The sequence below is a fragment of the Heliangelus exortis genome, chromosome 26, assembly GCF_036169615.1.
Source record: "Heliangelus exortis chromosome 26, bHelExo1.hap1, whole genome shotgun sequence".
Classification (NCBI taxonomy): Eukaryota; Metazoa; Chordata; class Aves; order Apodiformes; family Trochilidae; genus Heliangelus; species Heliangelus exortis.
The window spans coordinates 310,928-332,884 of record NC_092447.1 but is presented as its reverse complement, the minus strand read 5'-3'; the positions used below and the strand labels follow the sequence as shown (position 1 = coordinate 332,884).

Sequence of the window (21,957 nt, the reverse complement as noted above, 5' to 3'; positions counted from 1 at the left end):
TGCACTTGCACAAGGAGATAACTGCTCATACACGTTGCTGTAAAATGAGAGACACATGGTGGAGGTGATGCAGGTCAGATGGAGATGGAGGGCTTCTTCATGTTTTGTCTCCTTCCTGGAGACTTGAGCCCTGCTTTGCCAGGAGTGTGGAAACCCAAGGACACATTTGAAGCCTTGGGGTGAGTTTCCTGTCTCCACAGCTCAGTCACTATTTGGCAGTACTTGGCACCCTCAGGGGAGCAGTTTGGTGAGGCTTGTTGGTGGAGAGGACATTGAAGTTCTTCATGAGAAACCAGCGTTGGTGAGAGGTGATGCAGCAATGTCCATTGACCAGTTTGCTCCAGGGACTTCTTGACATAGTACCTCCTCAGCTGGAAGGCTCACAGGACAGCCCCTAGCAGCAGCATCTGGCTGCATGTTTCTGCACTGTCACCAAAGCCCTGAACTACAGATTTTACTGTGCTGCACCAGGAGAAGTGAGGGAAGAACAGTGTAACTCTGAGTCAGTAGTTCACTTCTCAGCCTCTTGTAACCAGCTTACGAGTGCATCCCTGCAGAGGCTGTGTCCTCCTGACCTGTCCACCATATGTGGACCAGTCCCAATGGCTTCCACCTGCAAGTGGGCTAGGGTCTGCAGGCTCTTCTCCTGCTGCTGTGGTGAGGGAACGCACTTGCTGTGGGGTTTCCAGCCCTTACCATCCTTCTGCAGTGACAGTCCAGTGGGAAAAGGGTCTGACTGTCTTGTGCAAAGTAAAACTGTGAAGGGGAGGCATTTCATTCAGGTTTCAGTTGTGTTTGGTTTCTGTGAAGAGGAACACAGGTAACCTGCATTCAGAGGGAGCCTCCCAGTAGATGGGCTTTGCTTTCTTGGTTCAGGTCCTAAACCTGCAAAGGTTTGTCACTGCAGTGGAGGAAATGTCTCTGGCATTTCTTGGAAGGCATCTGTGTCTCTCTGACATTGGTGGCCACTGAGGATGACTTTGGCAAAGAATGTGGGTTCTTGCAAAACACTCAAGTGTGATGCTTCTTGAGCAGTTGAATCCCTTAAGCTGGGTGACCATGCAGTGTAAACTTCTGGGGTTTTGATGTTCTTTTTACTGAGAGCATTGCAGTTTGTGATGGTTGGTCCACTTAGCTCAGCCTGTGCACTGCCAGAAACTGAATTCTTGGGCATTCAGGTGAAAAGATACCACTAAGGGCAGCATAGAGGGGTGCATCTCCTACCCTGAAACAAGCTGCAAAGCATAGTTTGGCTGTTGGGAGACTTTAATAACACTCTGTGCTTTGTGCTTTTGAGTTTAGCTCTACTGAAGGCTTTTATAATGCATTATACTGTAACTGTGTGCAGAAATATCTGAATTTTGCAGTGCATTGGACAGTTTTGTTAGCTAAATCTACTTTTATTTAGCAACAAGCTCTAGAATTCTTTCCTTTTCTTGGTTGTCCAAGCCCAGCTGAAGCGTTGCTGTCTAAAGGTCCATTGTAGAGTGAGGAGAGAGAAGGATTTTGCTTGCCAGAAGTGGTGTGTTGCCAGTGGTCTCTTAGATGTGGTCCAGGAGGCTTAGCTCTGGCTTTCCTCTCACTGTGTGCAAGCTCAGTCTTTCTGGGCAATAGTTTGGCTGACCCTATTCCTCCCAGATGGTGTTGACAACTTTTTGGGACCAGAATGAGACTGTTTCAGGTGCTCTGAAGAAAAAATCCTTCTTTGTTCAGAGTGGAAATCTGAATTTCTCATTCAGGATGGAAAGCAGGGACCAGCTGAGGGTTGTTAGTGGACTGCTCCTGTAAGTCAGTCTGTCCTGCTGCTCCTAGCTTGCCCCAGTAGTGACAGAGTGGCTGAATTGTGAGAGTCTGTCCCCAGCAGAGGCTGTGTTGCTCCCCTTAGAAGCTTCCGTCTAAATAAAGACCAAAGGATGAGCAGACCCTCAGCCCAGTCAGTACCTAGCAGTAACCCCAAGAGCTCTGCCACTCGTTAGTGGCCTTGTGTTGCAATTAATTGCTTGGGAAGTATCTCCTTGAGCTTACACAGTGTTCCTCTTGGGGTTACTCACTGCCATCCTCCAGGGATATTTACCTGCTGAGAGGAGTCTGTTAGGTGTTGTGCTGTAGTAACTAAATAGGCTTCTGAATGAGCTGCTAAAAATAGCTTATCTCTTCCCAAGAAGATGAGGTGTGGTATAATTGGGGCCCAAACCGAGATGGTGAATGGGAAGACAAGTTAAGTGTTGCTCTGATAACTCTATTGTAAAACTAAACAAACCTTTTCATGAGCTAATTGGAACAGCTGTGTTGCTGGGTTAGTGCTCCCAACAGCTTTGATAACAGTCCTGTGCAGATTTATGGTGGCATAGGTTCTACTATTCTTCAGGGATTGGAACATCAGTTGCTACCTGCAGGGTAGTTACTCCTTTTCAGATATATTTTCCTCTGAGATCTATAGACAAGAAATTCTTTGAAAAGTACTTCTGCTCAAGAATGCTTTACTAGGGATTTGCTCACAACTTTTCTGCTGTAGTATCTGCATTGTTTCAGGGAAACCCTTTCTTCATATGCACACAGCTTTGAGCTTCAAAGCAGTAGAGGTGGTGTTGGAGTGGGCAATGCAGGTGGAAGCTCTCCTGCCCTTTGAGAGATCAACACTTGCCTGCTTGGATGGGCTTTGTGTCTTGCACCTGAGGAAAAGCCTTCCCTCATCTTTTTATTTATAATCCTGAGTGACCTTTTTTGTGTTGCATTATTCTTCCTCAGGTAAATGAGGTCACATTCAAAACCATTATGTTTTTTGATCAGTCTCCATCTGTCATGCTTTATAGCCACTTCTGAAAAAACGGGGGGGGGGAGGGAGGGAGGGAGGGGGAGGAGGCTGTTCCTGCTTAATTTGCCTCAAAACTGCATTTTGACATCTGATGGGTGATGGGATGGTTCAGCCTGGCAAATGTGTGCTGGTGCTTAGTGGCCTCCTCAGTCTTATTTGATTTTGGTGTAAGGTGTTGGGGTGGAGCTGGGAGACTTGGAACATTTGTTTCAATGAAAGAAATCACTGCTGCTTTTTTTCACCAACACCCCAGCCACTGTGGCGTTGAACATCTCAGTTTTTTGGTGGGCTAACAACAACGAAATCGCACAGGGAGAGTGGCTGTTCCCTGTGCGCTTCTGACCCCGGCTGCTCACCCGTAGCCCGTTATTCCTCTGCACACTGAGCACCCACCTTTTCCAGCCTCCCCGTCGGGGTGCCGGGACTCCGGGAGGGCACGGCCAGGCATCAGTGTTTACATCCTGCGGGATCCCACGTGCCCCGAGCGGTGATCCGCAGTGCTGCCGCCTCCGCAGCCTCTCCTGCTCTTGGTTTACAACTGCAGGATTACAGTTGAGAGGTGGTAGCTTTTCCCTTTCAAGGAAAGGTCTTAGGAAGGCTTCTTCATGATGCCGAGCTCCTTGGGTAGAAACAACGCATTTGGGTGTAATTTTATTTCTTTTACATTGCTTTATCATTGCTTTTTCCGGTTTTCTTGGCGTCGCTGCTGCAGCTGCAAAGAGTAGATACGCAGCCGGGTTGTGAGGCAGGGCAGGCCCATCCCCTTCTCCAGCGGCTCTGGTAACTGCTCACAGCCTGAGCACGTGTGTGTTTTATTTCACCGACTAGAGCATTCTTTGTGTCAGGTGGCCTTCTGTTTAAAATATTTACTCTATTTGATTTGTTTAATACTTAATGCTTATCAAACAGAAAAGCAGCAGAAAATTTTAAGAAATAGCTGGTCTTAAGCCTTGCTACTTTTCATCGTATTGCAGCTTTCCAGTAGATGCTGGTACAGGTCTCAGTGCATGTGATTTAGTTTCTTTAAAACTAAAGGGTGGTTTCAGTATTTGAGACTTTTCTTCATGGTCTGTCCTGTAAGTAGATGAATTAGAAATTTCATGTAGAAAGTGCAAAGTGGAGACCTGTTTGTTTTCAAAGTTCAGAGGATACTTACGACTGGCAAATGTAAATACTCCAAGAGAAATCAGAATAGGAAAGCTGGAACAATATAAAAACAAAATGTCACAAATCTTGCTGTCAGATGAATAGGATAGATTTTTCATACTCCCTGAAAATCCTGTATTAATGTAAATAGAATGCCTTTAATGTCGTGCCTCTGTCAGAGAAAGTTCTACAGTGGGAGTCAAGTTCTCATATCTCCTAAAGACAAAGTCTGAAGTAAACTAAAGGAGAAAAAAAAGCCAACAAAACCCAGCTTTAATCAAGAGTTAGTTTTAAAGAAAATTGTCCTTCGCTTTCCATAATGTTGCCTCCATTGCTACTTATTTCCTTTGTTATTTGAAATGTAACAAACAGTAAAGGTTGTATTCCCTTAGCAAGAAATACATTTTGGGTGGTTACTTTGCTGGGAACCATGGAGAGGAAACAACCTGTGGGTCATTTGAGAGAAAGCTTGTTCTGCCACTTTATTAATTTGCCATATTTCTAGATATTTAGTTCTGTGACAGGCTGCAGCCCTTGATGTATATGAATGATGTCTTCCCATCAGCGGCTTTGGTCTGCTTCAGCTTGCCCCTGAGCCAGGCTTGGAGGTTGCTGGGTGGTGATGTGATGGGGTGGGGTTCATCTCAAAGCACACCCACCTCCCCTCAGGTCCCCAAAGGTCCTGAAATCATGTGTTGGGTCTTGTAGCAGCAGGTGACAAGCCCTGCTTCAGGGCAGCTGTTGGAAGGGGACCAGAGCAAGCCCTGAGGTTTTGTTCCAGTTCCAGGATGCTTTGTCTGAATTACAGACCTCAGGTGCTTCTGCTCATGGAGAGAGAATGAGTTTTACATGAGTTGGGAGGAAGTTGGCCTGAGTTTGTACCAGAAAAACAAACCTGGAAGTGCTTTTCACTGGAGTATGTCTTTAGGGTAGCTTGAACAATAGCTTCTCAGGGCGGACTGCTGTGGTTTGATATGAGCAGCAGATTTTATACATTAAGGGGTTTATTTGTTGTCCTTTGTTTTCCCTGAACTCTTTTTGATCATTCTGTAGCTGCAAACTATATGCCAGTACATTGCTTGGGGAGGGAAAATCCTCTAGAATCCTTTCGTGCTTTGATCACAGTGAATTTTGTTTTAATGTTAATATTCATGTCTTCAAAATTCCATCTGTTTTCTCATTGCAGGATGAACAGTTTTTAGGTTTTGGTTCAGATGAAGAAGTCAAAGTACAAAGTCCCACTAGGTCCCCCACAGGTAGGTTCAAGTTGCAGGATTGAATGCTGATTTTGTGTTGTATTTTGTGATGGTTTTGCCATGCCTCTCCTGTTTGTTCCATTAAATCTTATTCACCATAAAAGCCAGCCCTGTCTTTGGATTTTGCTCAGTTAGTTTTGGACTCTACATTTCCCCATTATGGAACAGGGAAGGTCTGAGTAAAACCGTTATAATGATGAAACCACTATTTGAAACTTCATGTTAGTGTTTTAGAGAGGCAATTGTATTAATAGTAAGGATCTAAAACTGGTTGGAATATTATGGTATCTTTCAGTAGATTCATTGCCACCTGTAACTGGAACTTTCCCTTTTTTGGAAACGAAACAAATATGGAACTCTTGAGGATAAACTGTAGTGAAGTTGTTGCCTTTTCAACTTTTGAGGTATAGGATTCAATCAGTATGAGACTGCTAGTGAGTGAGTTTTGATGTAGGTCCGTGTCAATAACTGCTCTCACCACAGCACTGCTTGTCACCACGGTGACCTGCTCGGCTTGGCCCTGACAGTGGGTTCTGCTGCAGCAGCCTCACTTGCAGGGTGTTCTTGGAGAACGAAACTCAGTGTCAGAGCTGGAGTAGCTGGGTTTGGTGGGCATGCATGAAATGCAGTGGAACAGGTGAATAATCAGGACTTGCTTGATGATTTCGAGTGCAGTGCCAAGTGCAAACTTTGTTTCAAAGCTAAAACCTGGAGGCTTTAGTAAGTTACCTTGTTTCATCCTTTCCCTGTGCCTTGTTCTTGCCATACTGAACTAGCCCTTAATAGTGCAGGTGGGTGTTACTAGAGAAGAAGGATCTTTTTTTCCCTTCCAACTACATGTAATCTGCTTTAAAAACATAATTAAAATATTTTAATGTGTTTCAAAGGTGGCATGGGTCCTTAAGAATTAGTGTTCCTTGTTAACACTAGGTCAGTAGTAGTTTTTGCTCTATGGTTGTTGTGGAAATGCAACCTTATGGTTTAAAAAATAATCTGCTTCATATTTTATGTGGGAGAAGAGGCTTGTCAGGGAGGTACTCTTTCATGTATTGATAAAACTGTGGTTTTATTTGTTGATTAACTGAAATGTCTTGGCAGCTTGTACAGGTAGTGTAGCTGACAGTGAATAAATACTTGCGTGACCTGGGCAATAGTGATCCAGCACTCAGAGAAATTTAATGTGTGCTCTGTATTCTCTGCTCCTATCTCAGTTAAATCAAGTCCACGCAAACCTCGCGGGAGGCCCCGGAGCAGTTCTGAGCGAAGTTCAGCTGTACTCTCAGACTCTTCATCAGTGTGTTCCCCTTCGAGCAAGTCTGAAACCACATCCATGGAGAAGGTAAAGAAGAAGGAGTTGAAGAGTGGGGAAAAAAGGCGAGGAAGACCTCCAACACTCACAAGTGTAAAGTTCAAACTGTCACAAGTAAAGGATGCGTCGGACATTCAGAAGAGCAGTAAAGAAGAAAAAGAAAGTCTGAAAAAAATCAAAAGGTCACCATCCACTACATTTCAGCAAGCAACCAAAATCAAGAAGTTAAGAACTAGTAAGCTTTCCCCACTGAAATCTAAATTTAAGCCTGGATCAAAACTTCAGATTGGGAGGAAGAGTGTTCAGATTGTGCGTAGGAGAGGCAGGCCGCCGTCCTCTGAACGTCTGAAGACCTCCTCCACCCTGGTCATAAACTCACAGCTGGAGAAACCCCAAAGGATACGCAAAGAAAAGGATGGCACACCACCTCTTACAAAAGAAGAGAAGGCTGCTGTCCGGCAGAGTCCACGCAGGATTAAGCCTGTCAGGATTATACCTTCCACCAAGAGGACAGATGCCACAATTGCTAAGCAGCTCCTACAGAGAGCTAAAAAGGGGGCGCAAAAAAAGATTGAGAAAGAGGCAGCCAAACTGCAGGGCAGGAAGGGGAGAACCCAGCTCAAAAATATCCGACAGTTCATCATGCCAGTTGTGAGTGCAATCTCATCACGGATTATTAAAACACCCAAACGGTTCATTGAGGATGAAGACTACGATCCTCCTATCAAAATATCCAGACTAGAATCCACACCAAACAGTAGGTTCAGCGCTACATCCTGTGGCTCCAGTGAAAAGTCCAGCGCTGCTTCTCAGCACTCGTCTCAGATGTCCTCAGACTCCTCGCGGTCCAGTAGCCCCAGTGTGGATACCTCTACAGACTCCCAGGCTTCTGAGGAGATGCAGACGCTGTCCGAGGAGCGCAGCAATACTCCTGAAGTCCACGCGCCACTGCCCATTTCTCAGTCTCCTGAAAACGATAGCGGTGACAGGAGAAACAGGAGATTTTCAATAACGGAAAGAAGTTTTGGCCAGAGGACTGCTAAAAAGCTGTCAGCCTTGCCAAATGTGCCACCCCAGCAGTCCTCCTCCTCTCCTCCTCCCCCTTTGCTCACTCCCCCCCCACCCCTGCAGCCTGCCTCCAGCATCTCAGACCATACCCCGTGGCTCATGCCTCCTACCATACCCTTAGCCTCTCCCTTTCTTCCCACCTCGGCCGCGCCCATGCAGGAGAAACGCAAGTCAATTCTGCGAGAGCCGACATTTAGGTGGACCTCACTGAAGCATTCCAGATCAGAACCACAGTACTTCTCATCAGCAAAATATGCCAAAGAGGGTCTTATTCGCAAACCAATCTTCGACAACTTCAGACCCCCGCCACTGACCCCAGAGGACGTTGGCTTCGCTTCTGGCTTCTCAACGCCAGGTGCTGCAGCTCCGGCTCGTCTGTTTTCTCTGCACTCTGGAACCAGGTTTGATATGCACAAGAGAAGTCCTCTGCTGAGGGCACCCCGATTCACACCCAGCGAGGCCCACTCCAGGATCTTTGAATCTGTAACCCTGCCCTCGTCAGTCAGTCGAACCACTGCTGGGACCTCTGCTGTGGGCGTCTCATCTCGGAAGCGGAAGAGGAGAGTGTTCAGCCCCATCCGATCAGAACCCAGATCTCCTTCACACTCCATGAGGACCAGAAGCGGGAGACTTAGTACCTCTGACCTGGCCACTCTCACCCCACAGTCTTCTGTCTCTTCCTCATTAACTAGCATTTCCGTTAGTTCTCTTGCCACTAGTGCCTTAAATTCAACTTTTACTTTTCCTTCCCATTCCCTAACACAGTCCGGGGAATCAGCAGAGAGAAGCCAGAGACCAAGGAAGCAGACGAGCACTCCGGCAGAGCCTTTCTCATCTGGCAGCCCTACTCCTCTCTTCCCCTGGTTCACGCCAAGTTCCCAGACGGAGAGAAGCAGAAACAAGGACAGGGCAGCAGAGGAACTTTCCAAAGATAAGGATGCTGACAAGAGCCTGGAGAAGGACAAGAGCAGAGAGAAAGACAGGGAGAGAGAAAAGGAGAACAAACGGGAATCAAGAAAAGAGAAAAGGAGAAAAGGATCAGAAATTCAAAGTAGCTCTGCTTTGTTTCCTGTAGGTAAAATGCCCAAAGATAAAGTTGTCAGTGAAGATGTTGCAGCATCATCATCTGCCAAAAAAACTGCTGGGCGGAAGAAGTCCATAGCAGTAGATCCAGCTCCAGAGGTTTCCACTGCTGCCCTGGTAGATATGGCAGCCATCAAAACCAAAACGTCCAAGAAAGGTAGAGGGGGGTTAGACAAATCTGATCTGGACCTCAGCCCTGCTGTGCCATCTTTGGAGAAGGAAAAAGCCCTGCGTCTTTCTGCTCCTTCGTCAAGCACTGTAAAACATTCTACTTCCTCTATCAGCTCCATGTTGGCTCAAGCAGACAAACTGCCAATGACTGACAAGAGGGTGGCCAGTCTCCTGAAAAAGGCAAAAGCCCAGCTGTACAAGATCGAGAAGAGCAAGTCCCTCAAGCAACCAGATCAGCCAAAAGCACAGGTATTCCTTTTTCCAACATTTTTTTATTTTTACTGGAGTGCATCTCATATTGAGCTTATGCAGAAAGGCACAAGTAGCTTTCATATCCCAAGCGTGAAGAATTAACCTGCCGAGCTAAGCAGCTGTTAGTGCAACAGATGGCAAATGATCTGGAAATGAGGAGCCCTGGGCAGAAGCTGAGGGGGAGAGGGAGTGGCTGTGTAGTCAGCTTGGGGGGCGGGGGGAAGCTGTGTGTGTTTTTAGAGATCACTACAGCATAGCTGCTTAGTAGTAGCTTTCTCTGAATAAATCTGAGTGAAGGGATTATCTAGTGTAGTAGTACTCGCTTCCCAAAGTTATAACTAACAGCAGTAGGTTTTCTGCACCTCGGTGTTTCCTGTAGACCCTTCTTGAGCAGAAAGCTGGCTTCTGCAGATAAAGTTGATCTTGGTCTCTTGCCTTTCTTGACTTTGCACAGTGATGATCTGTCAAGGGCAGGAGTAAAATCCTTTGGGATTTTGTATGTCTTTGGGGGACTGCTCCTCTCTTTTCCTTCTCTCCCCTTCCCTGTCCTCCACCCCAAGCCTACCCTCTGCTGTACTCCTTTTTGGCTACCAGAAAGGTAGGTGAAATACAATTTCAGAGAATACTCACTTCTATTTGAATTTTACTTTCCTTAATGCCACTAGTCTATATTTTAAATAGAAAACAAAACTTGCAGGGTTTTTGTCTCTGAAATGAAGTGCATGCTTCTATATGTCCAGTCTGCTTGTAGAAGCCTAAGTCCTCACAAGTACCTATTTGGGGTGCCCTTTTAGTCAGAAGTATTTCAGAATCCTATGACGAAAACATGGGAAATGACACTGAAGTGCTTTGTTTCTCTGCACTCACCAGCAGCTACAAACCTGTCAAACAGCTTGATTCTGGACTAGTTAGTTCTGAATGTCAGTCTAATTCCTGTTGACTCTGATTGTTATGATAACAGTGCCTTGACAGCATGGCTTAATGAGTGAGTTCGTTTCCCAGGAGCAGGTGGAGAGTTACTTTATAATTCCAAACAACTCCTTGTTCTTTTGAGTTTATCCTTTCTTGTATAAGTGAGGCTTGGAAGGCTGAGTGAGAGTCTTTATTTTATCTTAGTTCCTACAAAGTGCAAGCTAAGATGCAGTTTAACTCTTTTTAGGTTGTTTAGAAGTTTCTGCTACATGTTTCCAGCACCTTTCTTTTGGCACCTTTTTTAGTAATACTATCTGTTCCCGTGTTCTGGAATCTAGGGACAGGAGAGCGATTCCTCAGAAACATCTGTCCGAGGGCCACGCATCAAGCATGTTTGCAGGAGGGCAGCGGTGGCACTGGGCCGCAAGCGGGCAGTGTTTCCTGATGACATGCCCACTCTGAGTGCCTTACCGTGGGAGGAGCGGGAGAAGATACTGTCTTCCATGGGGAATGACGGTGAGTACAGGTGTTCATTTTCCCCCTCTAGATCCATACAAAATCAACTCTTGTTGGCTGCTTAGACTATGGTCTTCAAGTGATTACCAAGGGAAAGTATGTTAAACAGCTCTGTCACAATCCCACCCTAACAGGGTTAATCTTTTTAACCACTGGTGATTGTTATAAGCATGTTCTGCAGGAAAATTCTGGTCTGCTGCAGAGTGTGTGTACACACACACATGAACATGTATGTGTGTGTGTGTATTCACGTGCATGCAACCTTTGCCTGCTTCTGTGGATAAATTGACACTCAATTAAATAAAATTTGGTGCTTCTCAAATGTTCTTTGACATCAGTGAACTCACATTAGACTCTTTTTTTGATAGACAAGTCATCAATAGCTGGCTCAGAAGAGGCTGAACCTCTTGCTCCACCCATCAAGCCCATTAAGCCGGTTACCAGAAACAAGGCCCAGCAAGACCCTCCGGTGAAGAAGGGCCGACGCTCAAGACGCTGTGGGCAGTGCTCGGGCTGCCAAGTCCCAGAGGACTGTGGTGTCTGTACTAACTGTCTGGACAAACCCAAATTTGGTGGGCGCAATATAAAGAAGCAGTGCTGCAAGTAAGTGTCTGTCTGAGAAGAGCTTCAGCTAATCCCTGGGCTGAGTGGCATCGGCACACCCACAGGGGATAGGGACAGGGGGCAGGAGACTGACTCTGCAGCACAGGCTTTGAGTTAATTTGGCCTGGACTGAGGCTGGATCACATCAAGGGATTGTAAACAGTTTGAGAGTCAAGATCCTGATTCAAAGTGTGCTTGTTACCAGCCCTTTTTCTGCAGTTTGGCAAAACTGGCATAGCATGTAGAAGCATTTAGTGTGAGACCAGTGGCTTTCATTGGGCAGTATGGGTTTGTACAAGGAAGGCAACAAATGCATAAATATCTCTCACTCTCCCAACTTGCATTTATTAAGAGCTTGTGTTTTCCCGATGATGACTGTCTCCTGTATATATACTTGATACAGCAAAGGTGGATTTCATTAAGAAATACCACTCTTTATTTTTTTCCTTTTTTTTTTTTTAATGTACCACTTAGCCTGAAACTTTACCTTTTTAAATTGCTGCATTAAATTCGTTTTACCACACTAGATAATCTGCCTGAAAAGGCAGCGGCTGAAATGGTACCCATAAAGATTGCTGTGGTGTGAAAGCTATTTATAAAGCTTAAATTGTGTTGTTCGTCTGTGTGACAACACTCTGCAGACTGCACACTGTAAGTGGTCTTACCCTCAGCAGCTCTGCCCAGGCCCTGGGCTGGGTTTCTAAACCATGGGCTGTGCTACAAGAATGAAGGTAGAAACAAAGTCTGGCCCAGTTTATAGAAGACATCATAGCCTAAACATAAAAATCACAAAATAAAGTTCAGTGCTTCAAAAAGGGCTTGGTTATCTATCTTAAGAATAGAGATTTTTTCCTGAAATGGCTTCAGTTTGGACTACATAAAACTTAGAGTTGGTGTGGTTTCTTAGAGCTTTTGAAAGTATTCTGATGCTTCTCAAGCCTGTGGAAGAGAATTGATGGGGGATTCACCTGTGAAGTAATGTTATCTAAGCAGTTTTATTAGCCTCAAAATCATGTTGAGAGTGTGAAAAACCAAAAGGCAAATACAGAGGAAAATAAGGGTTTTTTGGCTATCTCTGAAGAGTGTGTTGATAAGTTTCTTTTCAGTTTTTCCTGGTGAATATTTACAAATTGCCCCCTTGGTGTCTGCATGTTTCTCCTGATTCTACAATGTGCTCTTTCTCTGTAGAATGAGGAAATGCCAGAATCTACAGTGGATGCCTTCAAAAGCATATCTCCAGAAGCAAGCAAAAGGTAGGCTATTAAAGACTTGGCAAAAAAACAAAAGATAGCAAGTCAATTGAAGTCACAACATTTTATTTGTGTTGCTTTATTGTTACTTCTTCTTCCTAGCTGCAAAAAAGAAAGAGAAGAAATCGAAGACAAATGAAAAGAAAGAAAGCCACTCTGGAAAGAACCAGTTGGACTCTGGACAGAAACAAGCCCCTCAGACTGTTGTACCAAGGGAAGACAATGCTGTGAAGAAGAGCAGTGATCCTGCCCGTAAGCCTGTTGAGGAAAAGCACGAGGATGGGAATCCCTCCCTTCCAGTTTCGGAGCCCAAACAGATCCCCACTTCTGGCACCAGAAAGGCTGGCAAGCAGGCATCCCAGCCAGCACAGCTCCCTCCTTCTCAGCCACCGAGCTCAGGACCTTTGAAAAAAGAAGTCCCTAAACTTAGCACTTCTGAGCCTAAGAAAAAGCAGACTCCCCAGCCAGAAATAGGTAAATGGGACTGTTTATCCTCATCTGTTTGAGTCATGTTAAGTAACAATACCAATGAAAGCTGTTGGATTTTAAAACTGATCAATACTTTGGGATCTGGTGAAATTAGAGCAGATTACTTGGATCTGCTTCCTTTTTATTGAACTACATACAGTGTATTTTGGGCTGGGGAGAGATATGGCCACCCTTGTGGATTTGAGTCATGTCTTGGCAGTCTTGAAGTACATTTTCAATACTGTTAAGTCTGTTGGCTGCTTACGGTTTGAATGTGAAGCAAGGAGAGTGTAATTTTTTTTTATTACCAAAATGTAGCCTGCAGCTGCATGTAGTGCAGAGCAGCACAAACAGTGACCAAGGCATCTCCAGGACTTCTGAGGCTCTGCATACTTCAGAATTTTAGCAGAGTGAGCTCTCCTGGTTGTGCCTCGAGAAGACTGGTGAGGTGCAGTCACAGAAGAGGGTGGAAAAAAATCTAGTCTAAAATTCATCGGACCTTGCCCAGCTCATTTTTTTTGCCTTTTCTTCTCTACAGGTGGCTGTTAGTTACTTGAAATACTCATAATTTTTCCCCCCTTCCTAGGCACAGAACAAAGCAAACAGAAAAAAATTGCTCCCCGTCCAACTTTTCCTGTGAAACAGAAACCAAAAGAAAAGGTGAATACTGTTTTTTGTACACAGTAAATTTCAAGAAGCTGGAACTTCTATCTGTTTAGAATGTAGAACTCTAGTAGTTAACCCTTTTGCAGTTTTTTGGGGTTTTTTTGGGTTTTTTTGTACTTAAGGATGTTGTTAGGTTATTCCTGTGGCAGTATGTGGATACCAAAGTACCTGACACATGCCTAAGATTCAGTTCAGATGCTAACTTGTTCTCTAAGACGTGTTCGTTGTGGGGTGGAGGCTGGCTTTTCCATAAAAAAAAGGAAAATACCTTTGTCTCAGAAACAACTTCATTATGAAAAAAAAAAAAAAGAATTGTTTTATTTAAACCTGAGAGAAGTGCATAGGGACCAATTGCACCCAGAGTTGCCCCACTGCAGCAAAACAAAAACCAGCGCTTTGATGAGAGAGAACAACATGATGTCAGAGGAGAAGGCAGCAAGCTGAATTAGAATTGCAATTGTGTCTGGAGAGCTCTTCAGAAATTGCTTGCAGAGTGGTTACTTTTTCACAGCTTTTATGCACTCATTAATCCTGTTATGGTTTGGGGGGGTTGTCTGTGAATTATCTAGGACGCTTTATATAATTACTGGTTAAGTTCGGGGTCGGGATTAATGCAGGCTCCTTTGCTTGACCAGGAAAAACCCCCTCCTATAAGCAAGCCAGAAAGCAGCACACTGAATTTGCTCAGCACTCTGACTAACGGAAGCAGTTCCAAGCAAAAGCCACCTACAGATGGAGTCCACAGAATCCGAGTGGATTTCAAGGTAGAGGACAAAATGTTTTAAGTTTTAAATGTTACCTGGCTCTGAGCACTGGAACCAGAGTCCCTCGAGAGCGCTGGCAGTGACTTCTCAGTTTGTGTGTATGGTACCGTTGAGAGAACTGCAAATAGGAGCCTTCATGACAAGTCACTCGGTTGATTGTTAGAAGCTTGTTATGCCTTTTTTTTTCTTATAATTAGAGTACTGGATGAAGAGACACTTAAAGCTTTAAAACCTTAACTGTCAAGGTATGAGGATGAGCAAGAATTTGAGGTTTATGAAGAATTATTCCATTAAGATGGAACTATAAATCCTTACCACAACTTGAGCCAACAAGATTTGGGGAAAATGTTAGTAACTTGTAATTCACAACATTTTGGGTATATCTGGGGTTTTAAACTGATAAATCATGTACTTTTTTGAACAACAGTGTTGAAATAATAAAAATCTATATTTTCATAATAATTTTTCAGTCCATCTATAAGTGTTGATACTGGAGATTATAGTGAGATCTCATAAGTGTTTTTATACAAATACGGAGTTTTAATAAAGTACAATTCTTCTGAAAATTCACTTTTAGTTATAATTGTGCAATCGTGAAGAACTTTGTCTCGTTCCTTAGGCTTGCTTTCTGTAGCAGGAAGGCGAGCATTCTGTTAAGCTCTCTTGGCAAGAACAGTGCCCAGATGTGACTATGGCAATAGACGCTGTAACATAGGCCAAGGCAGGGGCTGAATAATTTCAGTTTGAGAGCACTTAATCTCAGGCACAGAAAGTATAAAGCAGCAGTCACTGTGAGCTCTTGATGCTGATGTTGTATTGCCTTGTTCTGCATGGTGACGTATCCTTTTGTACTTTCAGGAGGACTGTGAAGTGGAGAATGTTTGGGAGATGGGTGGGTTAGGCATCGTCACTTCGGTACCTATTACTCCCAGGGTGGTCTGTTTTCTCTGTGCCAGCAGTGGACATGTGGAGGTAAAGCATTGTGTTCTGCTGTTGATGACTTAGTTACAGCACTGTGTTGTTGCAAAAATAAATAATTTTTTAAAAAAAAGACCATTGCCTTAATCCAGAAGAAATTAAAATAATAGCTGTAAATCTGTCCTTCCTAAAATTATTCCCAAGATACTAAAACACAAAGTGTTTAAAATCAATTTGGCCACTTCTGCAGTGCTTACTTTGGAAGTGAATTATGTTAGATGTAAGGGATAGTCTATTTGAGAGCAACCGTATCTCCTCTTAATTTTGAATCCCGTCTGATGTAAAGCAGGGGCTTTGCTTTCTTTTATCTTGCCATCAGAAAGGCTGCCTGATGGCATTAGAGGGCTTTAGGCAGTGTGGACTTCCTCAGGTATGTCTGTACCTGCTGAGAGCTCCAACGGCTACTGAGATGTGACTGGAAAGAGTCTGGTGCTGCATAAAGAGCTGATTTGGGGCTCAAGATGAGTTAAATGTGTTTCCAGGTACAGATAGGTGCCTTCTCAGCACCTTCAGACCAGCTGTCACTCTAGGAAGGCTTGGTTCTGATGAGTGAACAGTGCTTGGAGAAAAGGGGGATAAGTTCTGCACATAGGCTTCTGTGCACTTGAAGACCATGAGGGTACCATGGGGCAGGAGGCAGTCCCCTTCTCAGTCATGTTGCTCAAATGATGTGGTGTTCGTGCCCTGAGGATGGTTCTTTTTCTAGTCTGACCAGCCTCATAGGGGACACCTAGAAATTGGAAGTTTCACGTGGGCCATCCTAAGCTGAGTGGAGGGAGAGACGTTTGTCTTTGCTCTCCATGTCCCTGCCTTCTGCACTAAGTGTTCCTTCTGGTGTGGATGGCATGTGTCACTCTGGGAGAGAGCTTCTGTAATGCCCTCTAGGCCTTTGCCAATGCTCAGAACAGTTAAACACCAGGTACCAGGCTCCTGTTCGCTGCCAGACACCTGCTCTGGGTAGAAGAGCACATATCTGGGTTGTCTGGAGTACTCCATTTCCCTCCTAATGTGTGCCAGGAGATACCCTTGTTCTGTCACTTGTAAAGCAGAATTCAAAGTAGTTTAGAGTGCGAGGGGGCTGGTTTGGGACTCCAGAGCAGCTTCTGACTTGCTAAAACCTGCCTCTCCCCCCTTGCAGTTTGTGTATTGTCAGGTCTGTTGTGAGCCTTTCCACAAGTTCTGCTTAGAGGAGAGCGAGCGGCCACTGGAGGACCAGCTGGAAAACTGGTGCTGCCGTCGCTGCAAGTTCTGCCACGTGTGTGGGAGACAGCACCAGGCCACCAAGGTACCCCCAAAGTGCTGGGAGTCCCTGTGGGCTCCCCCTGTGCTGCTCCCAGGGCTCGGCCAGCTCCAGAGCTCAGCTCCTCCCAAGGGAACAGGGGGGTGCGGGGTCTGCACGAGTGCCACTGTGCACAGGGGGAAAATCCCAAGTCCCCTCGCTGCAGCTTCTCCTTGTCGCCCCAAATGTGGGATCCCACGTAAAGCAAAAATATCCAGGGTGCTGCATCACTTCAGGGGTGGCTATTCCAATGCTTTCTTCCCTTATTCTTGTAGCAATTGCTGGAGTGTAACAAGTGCCGAAACAGCTATCACCCCGAGTGCCTGGGCCCAAACTACCCAACAAAACCCACCAAGAAAAAGAAAGTTTGGGTGAGGGATTTTGATTTCTTCTTTGGGTAATTCACTTGTTGGCTGGTCATAACACTAAGGGGCAGATGACTGCAGATTGCTGCTCTGGTGCAATATCCTCAACCTTTTAAGTCAGGAGCTTGGATTAGAAGGTACATTTGGAAGTAGATACTGAAATGGGTGGTTGACAAGGTTCTGAACAAGCAGGATTTTTAAAGAGATTGCCTCGTTTTTGTTGTAATAACTCTAATCACAGTCCCAGAATATGGGACTCTTCAGAAAGGAAGCATTTACTTGGTTAAACTTGCTAGTTCGTATTGGTGTTGAGAGGCAATCTGGCTTAATTCATTTCCTTGTGTCTTTCAAGTTTTTCTTCTAAACGTGTGCAAAAACTTTGCCTGTCGTGTATTTGGTACTAATGATTTTTAAGTGTTTTCTACTACAGTATTTTCAGAATTGGAAAACTCTTAAAATAAGACTTCAGATTTTAGGCCATAGCTGCGTGTGCTGTTTGATGTGAAGGAAAAAGTGATATTTTCTTCAGTGCGAATATGAAGGACAGAAGAGCTGTGCTGTGATTAGGTTTTTTTTTCTTGCTGCATCATGATTTTACCATAAAGGGAGAGAAAGTTGTTTTTACTGCAAGTTCTGCTACTTGAGGCTCCTTATTCCATGCTCGTTAAATGACAAAGACAGTGAAATGTATCACTAGGGTTGGAACACAGAAACCACTGGATAAAAGCAAATAACTCCTGCCCAACACATTCCTTTTCCAGATATGTACCAAATGTGTTCGCTGCAAGAGCTGTGGATCCACGACGCCAGGCAAAGGGTGGGACGCACAGTGGTCTCATGACTTCTCACTCTGTCACGATTGTGCCAAACTCTTTGCTAAAGGTACATCGCGTTGTGATTCTTGACAGCAGGAGCCTCCTCGAGGGCTGGGTTTTGAATTGGCCTCAGTGTGGGGTGAACAGAGGGTCTGCAGGGCAGGCGAGCTCCTTGGTGGTGTTGGGCCAAGGTTCTTGGGCTTTACAGTGGTGAGCAAAAGTCACCACTATTTTACCACTGGAGTTAGAGGCTTCCAGAATTTAAACACCCATATAAGGTGATTGTTGCACATCTGTTGGCCCAAGGTTTTGAGTAGCAGCTGAGAGAAAAGCAGGATAATTTGTGGCCATTGTTTGCAGTGTTCTACAAGTGGATGTGACTATGTTGTCAGCTTACTGGAGGTATTTCAGAGAGCTGCTTTCATAGCACGCCAGCTAGTGACTGCCAAGCCTTGCAGAGGTGTGTGGCAGCTGGGCTTCTGGTAAAAAATACGTCTTGTTTGCAGGGAATTTTTGTCCTCTCTGTGACAAATGCTATGATGATGACGACTATGAGAGCAAGATGATGCAGTGTGGCAAATGTGACCGCTGGGTCCACTCCAAATGTGAAAACCTTTCTGGTAAGAGAAATCACTATCTCCTCAGTATATAAGAAAGCAGAGAAGCAAGCAGACCAGAGCTGGATCTTCCTACTATAATGTTAAATTAACTACCTGTTGTGACCTACCTGAATACTTGTAGAATTTGCCTGCAGGTGAACCAGTACTAGTATCAATGACATCCTGAAAGCTTAGCACTTGCCTCAAATAAATTTATCACTGTTAGTTGCACAAGATAATTTTGTTTCTTGAAGTGTTTCAGTTAGACAGCAAGTGCTGTGTAGGGGTTTGCCCATATGGCTGTTCTTCAGTGAGATAGTTCAAATTGTTACTTTATTTTTTCATTTGTCTGCAGATGAAATGTATGAGATACTCTCTAACTTGCCTGAGAGTGTGGCATACACCTGCATTAACTGTACAGAGCAGCATCCTGCAGAATGGCGTCTGGCACTGGAAAAGGAGCTGCAGGTGTCCCTAAAGCAGGTTTTAACGGCCCTGCTGAACTCCAGAACTACCAGCCACTTGCTGCGGTATCGACAGGTAAGCTGAGGCCTGGCATCCCATCCTACTAATGTGTTCAGTCTTAAAGAGTTGTCTGGCATTCAGATGAATTCTGGCATTTCTGCGCATCATACTACAAAGGTGTCTTTATCGTAATTAGAACGACGTGTACTGTGATTTATTTTTTCTTTCTTTTGTTTATTCCTATGGAAACAAAGACATTGGTATCTGTGACACACCTTGCAATGCTCAAACAAAAGTAGGGTAAAGTTCTTCAAGGCATGGGAGGATTTACCACGGTGATGGTGAAGGTGCCTTTTTGTCACAGGAATGGGATCTTAGTCTTGACATGTATTCAAAAATACAACTTTCTGAAAATAAGTTTGACACTTGATCATTCTGCTGGTTAGGATCTTTTTATTTTTGTCCCTCCCTTATGGACACGAATGCAGAACTTGAGTCTGAATGTTAAAGAGAATCTCTCTACTGATGAGCATGTTGTGAGTAGCAGCCACACTTCAGTAGCTGATGTCCTGTCTATCTGCTGATGTTTGAAGGCAGCAAAGCCACCTGATTTAAATCCTGAGACTGAAGAGAGCATCCCCTCCAGAAGCTCTCCTGAAGGCCCTGATCCGCCTGTACTCACAGAAGTCAGTAAACAGGAGGAGCAGCAACCTCTGGATCTGGAAGGAGTGAAAAGAAAAATGGATCAAGGAGGTTACATTTCTGTGGTATGTCAAAGTTTTAGTGTTCCTTGCTAATAATAGCTCCTATGAATTGCTTTATGGCCTGTGGCATTTATAACTGAGCACACTTCAGCATTTTCTTCATGAATAAGGAAACAGGTTAACATGCTGCTAAAAAAAAAGTCCTGTCTGGCATTCGTGTTAATGTTAAAATTAATGTAAAATTTTGTATTAGAATTCTTTTTCTGCTTAAGTCAGTGTTCTAGTTCAGTCTTCTGGTCATCTGGAATGCTCACTTAGAGTAGGGGATGGTGTAGCTGTACAAGAGACAATCCTGTTAATGTGAAGTTTTTTGGCTTCCTTATTAGCTGGATTTTAGTGATGATATTGTGAAGATAATCCAAGCAGCCATCAATTCTGACGGAGGGCAACCAGAGGTTAAGAAAGCAAACAGCATGGTCAAGTCCTTCTTCATTCGGGTGAGCTGGACTACAGTTATTTAGTCATCTGCTTGGTGTCTCACCATGGCTTGTTGTTGGAACCCAAAGTGTCCGTCACGCTTACCATTGCTTGGGGATTTCCAGGATTAAAATAATGCATTGTCAGAGTTGTCAATGTTAGTGAAATCATACTAGTTGTACATTTGCACTAGATTTTGGCTGAATGTCTTTGAACGTGGGGTACATAGTATACCATTTCTAATGGAGTGTTGTTTTTCTTCAGCAAATGGAGCGTGTTTTTCCATGGTTCAGTGTAAAAAAGTCCAGATTTTGGGAGCCAAATAAAGTAACAAGCAAGTAAGTAATTGTTTTATGTCCAACTGCGACACCCTGTGGTTTGCCAGCTGTCCAAGAAAAAAGTATCAAGGGAGACTGTTTATGGGGTTGGGATTTCTGGTTTTGTCTTCCTTTTTTTCTTTCTTTTATCTTTTTTCTTTTTAAGTTAAACAGTAACCCTGTTCCCAGGTTTTGCATGCACTTCTTTGTTTTAAATCAGAGTAACCTGAAACATTATTGTAGAACTAGGTGTAAGTGTGTGTTGGCTTGGCAGTCCTTCCTTCCCCCTCCTATTCTTCCTCACCCCTGTTTGTTGTGGCCCTTCTGCATCTGTTACCCTAAAAAGCAACAGACAGCCTTATCACAAACCTTATAATGTAAGTGACCGGTTGTAGCCTTTGTTGAGAGTGTGTGGGCTATAATTAATAAATGTTAAGTTGTTACTGGGTATGGAATCTCAGTAGTGCTGGTGGTCAGGGCATAGGGTCCTGTGGTGTAGTTGGGTCTGACAGTGGCTCCTTGTTGCATTTCAGCAGTGGTATGTTGCCAAATGCAGTGCTGCCCCCTTCGCTTGACCATAATTATGCTCAGTGGCAGGAGCGTGAAGAGAACAACCACACAGAACAGCCCCCTCTAATGAAGAAAATCATTCCAGCTCCAAAACTCAAAGGGCCTGGAGAGCCAGATTCACCAACTCCTCTACATCCTCCTACACCACCTATCTCTGGTAAGAAAACAGATTCCAGCTCTACTGGTCCCAAACCCAGCGGGCTTCATTCCAAACTTCATCATAGTAAATAGTGGACAGGGTTAGTTCTATATCCAACCAAAGAATTTTGGAGACCTCTGTGACCTGAACTCATTCAGAGACTGAATGAACAGAGCTTGGTCCCGGAAATACATGTGCACCTGCCCCTGTTTCCCCAGAGCAGGGGCTGTGTAGGGGCCAATGTGAGATTCGCATTGATCTACAAGCTGGCTGCTGAAAACTCTGTGCTGCTCTTTGGCTCTTCTCCCCTTTTTGCTTACTGACAGTCTCTCCAGGTGAATTCTTGCCTCCCTGACATTCAAGTATAAACAGGGTTCTCTCTTTTAACTGTAAGGCTCTGACAGAAGCCGAGAGGATAGTCCTGAACTTAACCCACCTCCAGACGTAGAAGACAACAGGCAGTGTGCGTTGTGCCTCAAGTATGGTGATGACAGTGCAAACGTGAGTACCTGGCACAGGCCCATTTCACAAGGGGCTGATTTAAGTAATACTTGGTACTGTGGACAGGCTGGATGCTTTTTGTGCGTTGTTTGTGTGAAAGGAATGTTTCCTTCTATTCTTTAGGATGCTGGGCGTCTCCTCTATATTGGCCAAAATGAATGGACACATGTGAACTGTGCATTGTGGTCAGCAGAAGTCTTTGAAGATGATGATGGTTCTCTGAAGAATGTGCACATGGCTGTGATCAGGGGCAAGCAGCTGGTGGGTATAACTAAAGAAAACTTTGTTGAACTGCATGCTGATTTGAAACTGACTTGTTGATCAAGGAGAATTTTCACATTTAAATTTAGATGAGGGATCTTGATATCTAGCTGGTACATAAATGCTCTCTTAAATACTGCAAGAAGAATGATGTTGGTGTCTTTTTTCTGAACTCTCAAGCAGCCCTAGAAAATGACATTGTCCTCTG

The 21,957-nt window shown here is 44.5% G+C and overlaps 1 protein-coding gene across 3 annotated transcripts in view; it reads left to right on the top strand.

Annotated features, from left to right (window-relative positions):
* The window catches only part of KMT2A (lysine methyltransferase 2A), a 42,362-nt gene that overhangs the window by 4,299 nt on the left and 16,106 nt on the right, over positions 1-21,957 (top strand). For 2 of the 3 annotated variants that reach the window (XM_071726763.1, XM_071726760.1), the window contains exons 2-21: positions 5,148-5,217; positions 6,429-9,097; positions 10,351-10,528; positions 10,897-11,131; positions 12,320-12,384; positions 12,484-12,855; positions 13,436-13,509; positions 14,151-14,279; positions 15,138-15,251; positions 16,396-16,542; positions 16,812-16,907; positions 17,663-17,783; positions 18,223-18,336; positions 18,671-18,855; positions 19,374-19,547; positions 19,871-19,981; positions 20,226-20,299; positions 20,812-21,005; positions 21,382-21,488; positions 21,612-21,749. In XM_071726763.1, the coding sequence (XP_071582864.1) occupies positions 5,148-5,217; positions 6,429-9,097; positions 10,351-10,528; positions 10,897-11,131; positions 12,320-12,384; positions 12,484-12,855; positions 13,436-13,509; positions 14,151-14,279; positions 15,138-15,251; positions 16,396-16,542; positions 16,812-16,907; positions 17,663-17,783; positions 18,223-18,336; positions 18,671-18,855; positions 19,374-19,547; positions 19,871-19,981; positions 20,226-20,299; positions 20,812-21,005; positions 21,382-21,488; positions 21,612-21,749 (5,367 nt within the window). The remainder of the gene's footprint in view (positions 1-5,147; positions 5,218-6,428; positions 9,098-10,350; positions 10,529-10,896; positions 11,132-12,319; positions 12,385-12,483; positions 12,856-13,435; positions 13,510-14,150; positions 14,280-15,137; positions 15,252-16,395; positions 16,543-16,811; positions 16,908-17,662; positions 17,784-18,222; positions 18,337-18,670; positions 18,856-19,373; positions 19,548-19,870; positions 19,982-20,225; positions 20,300-20,811; positions 21,006-21,381; positions 21,489-21,611; positions 21,750-21,957) is intronic. The other variant, XM_071726761.1, reaches the window with a different exon arrangement.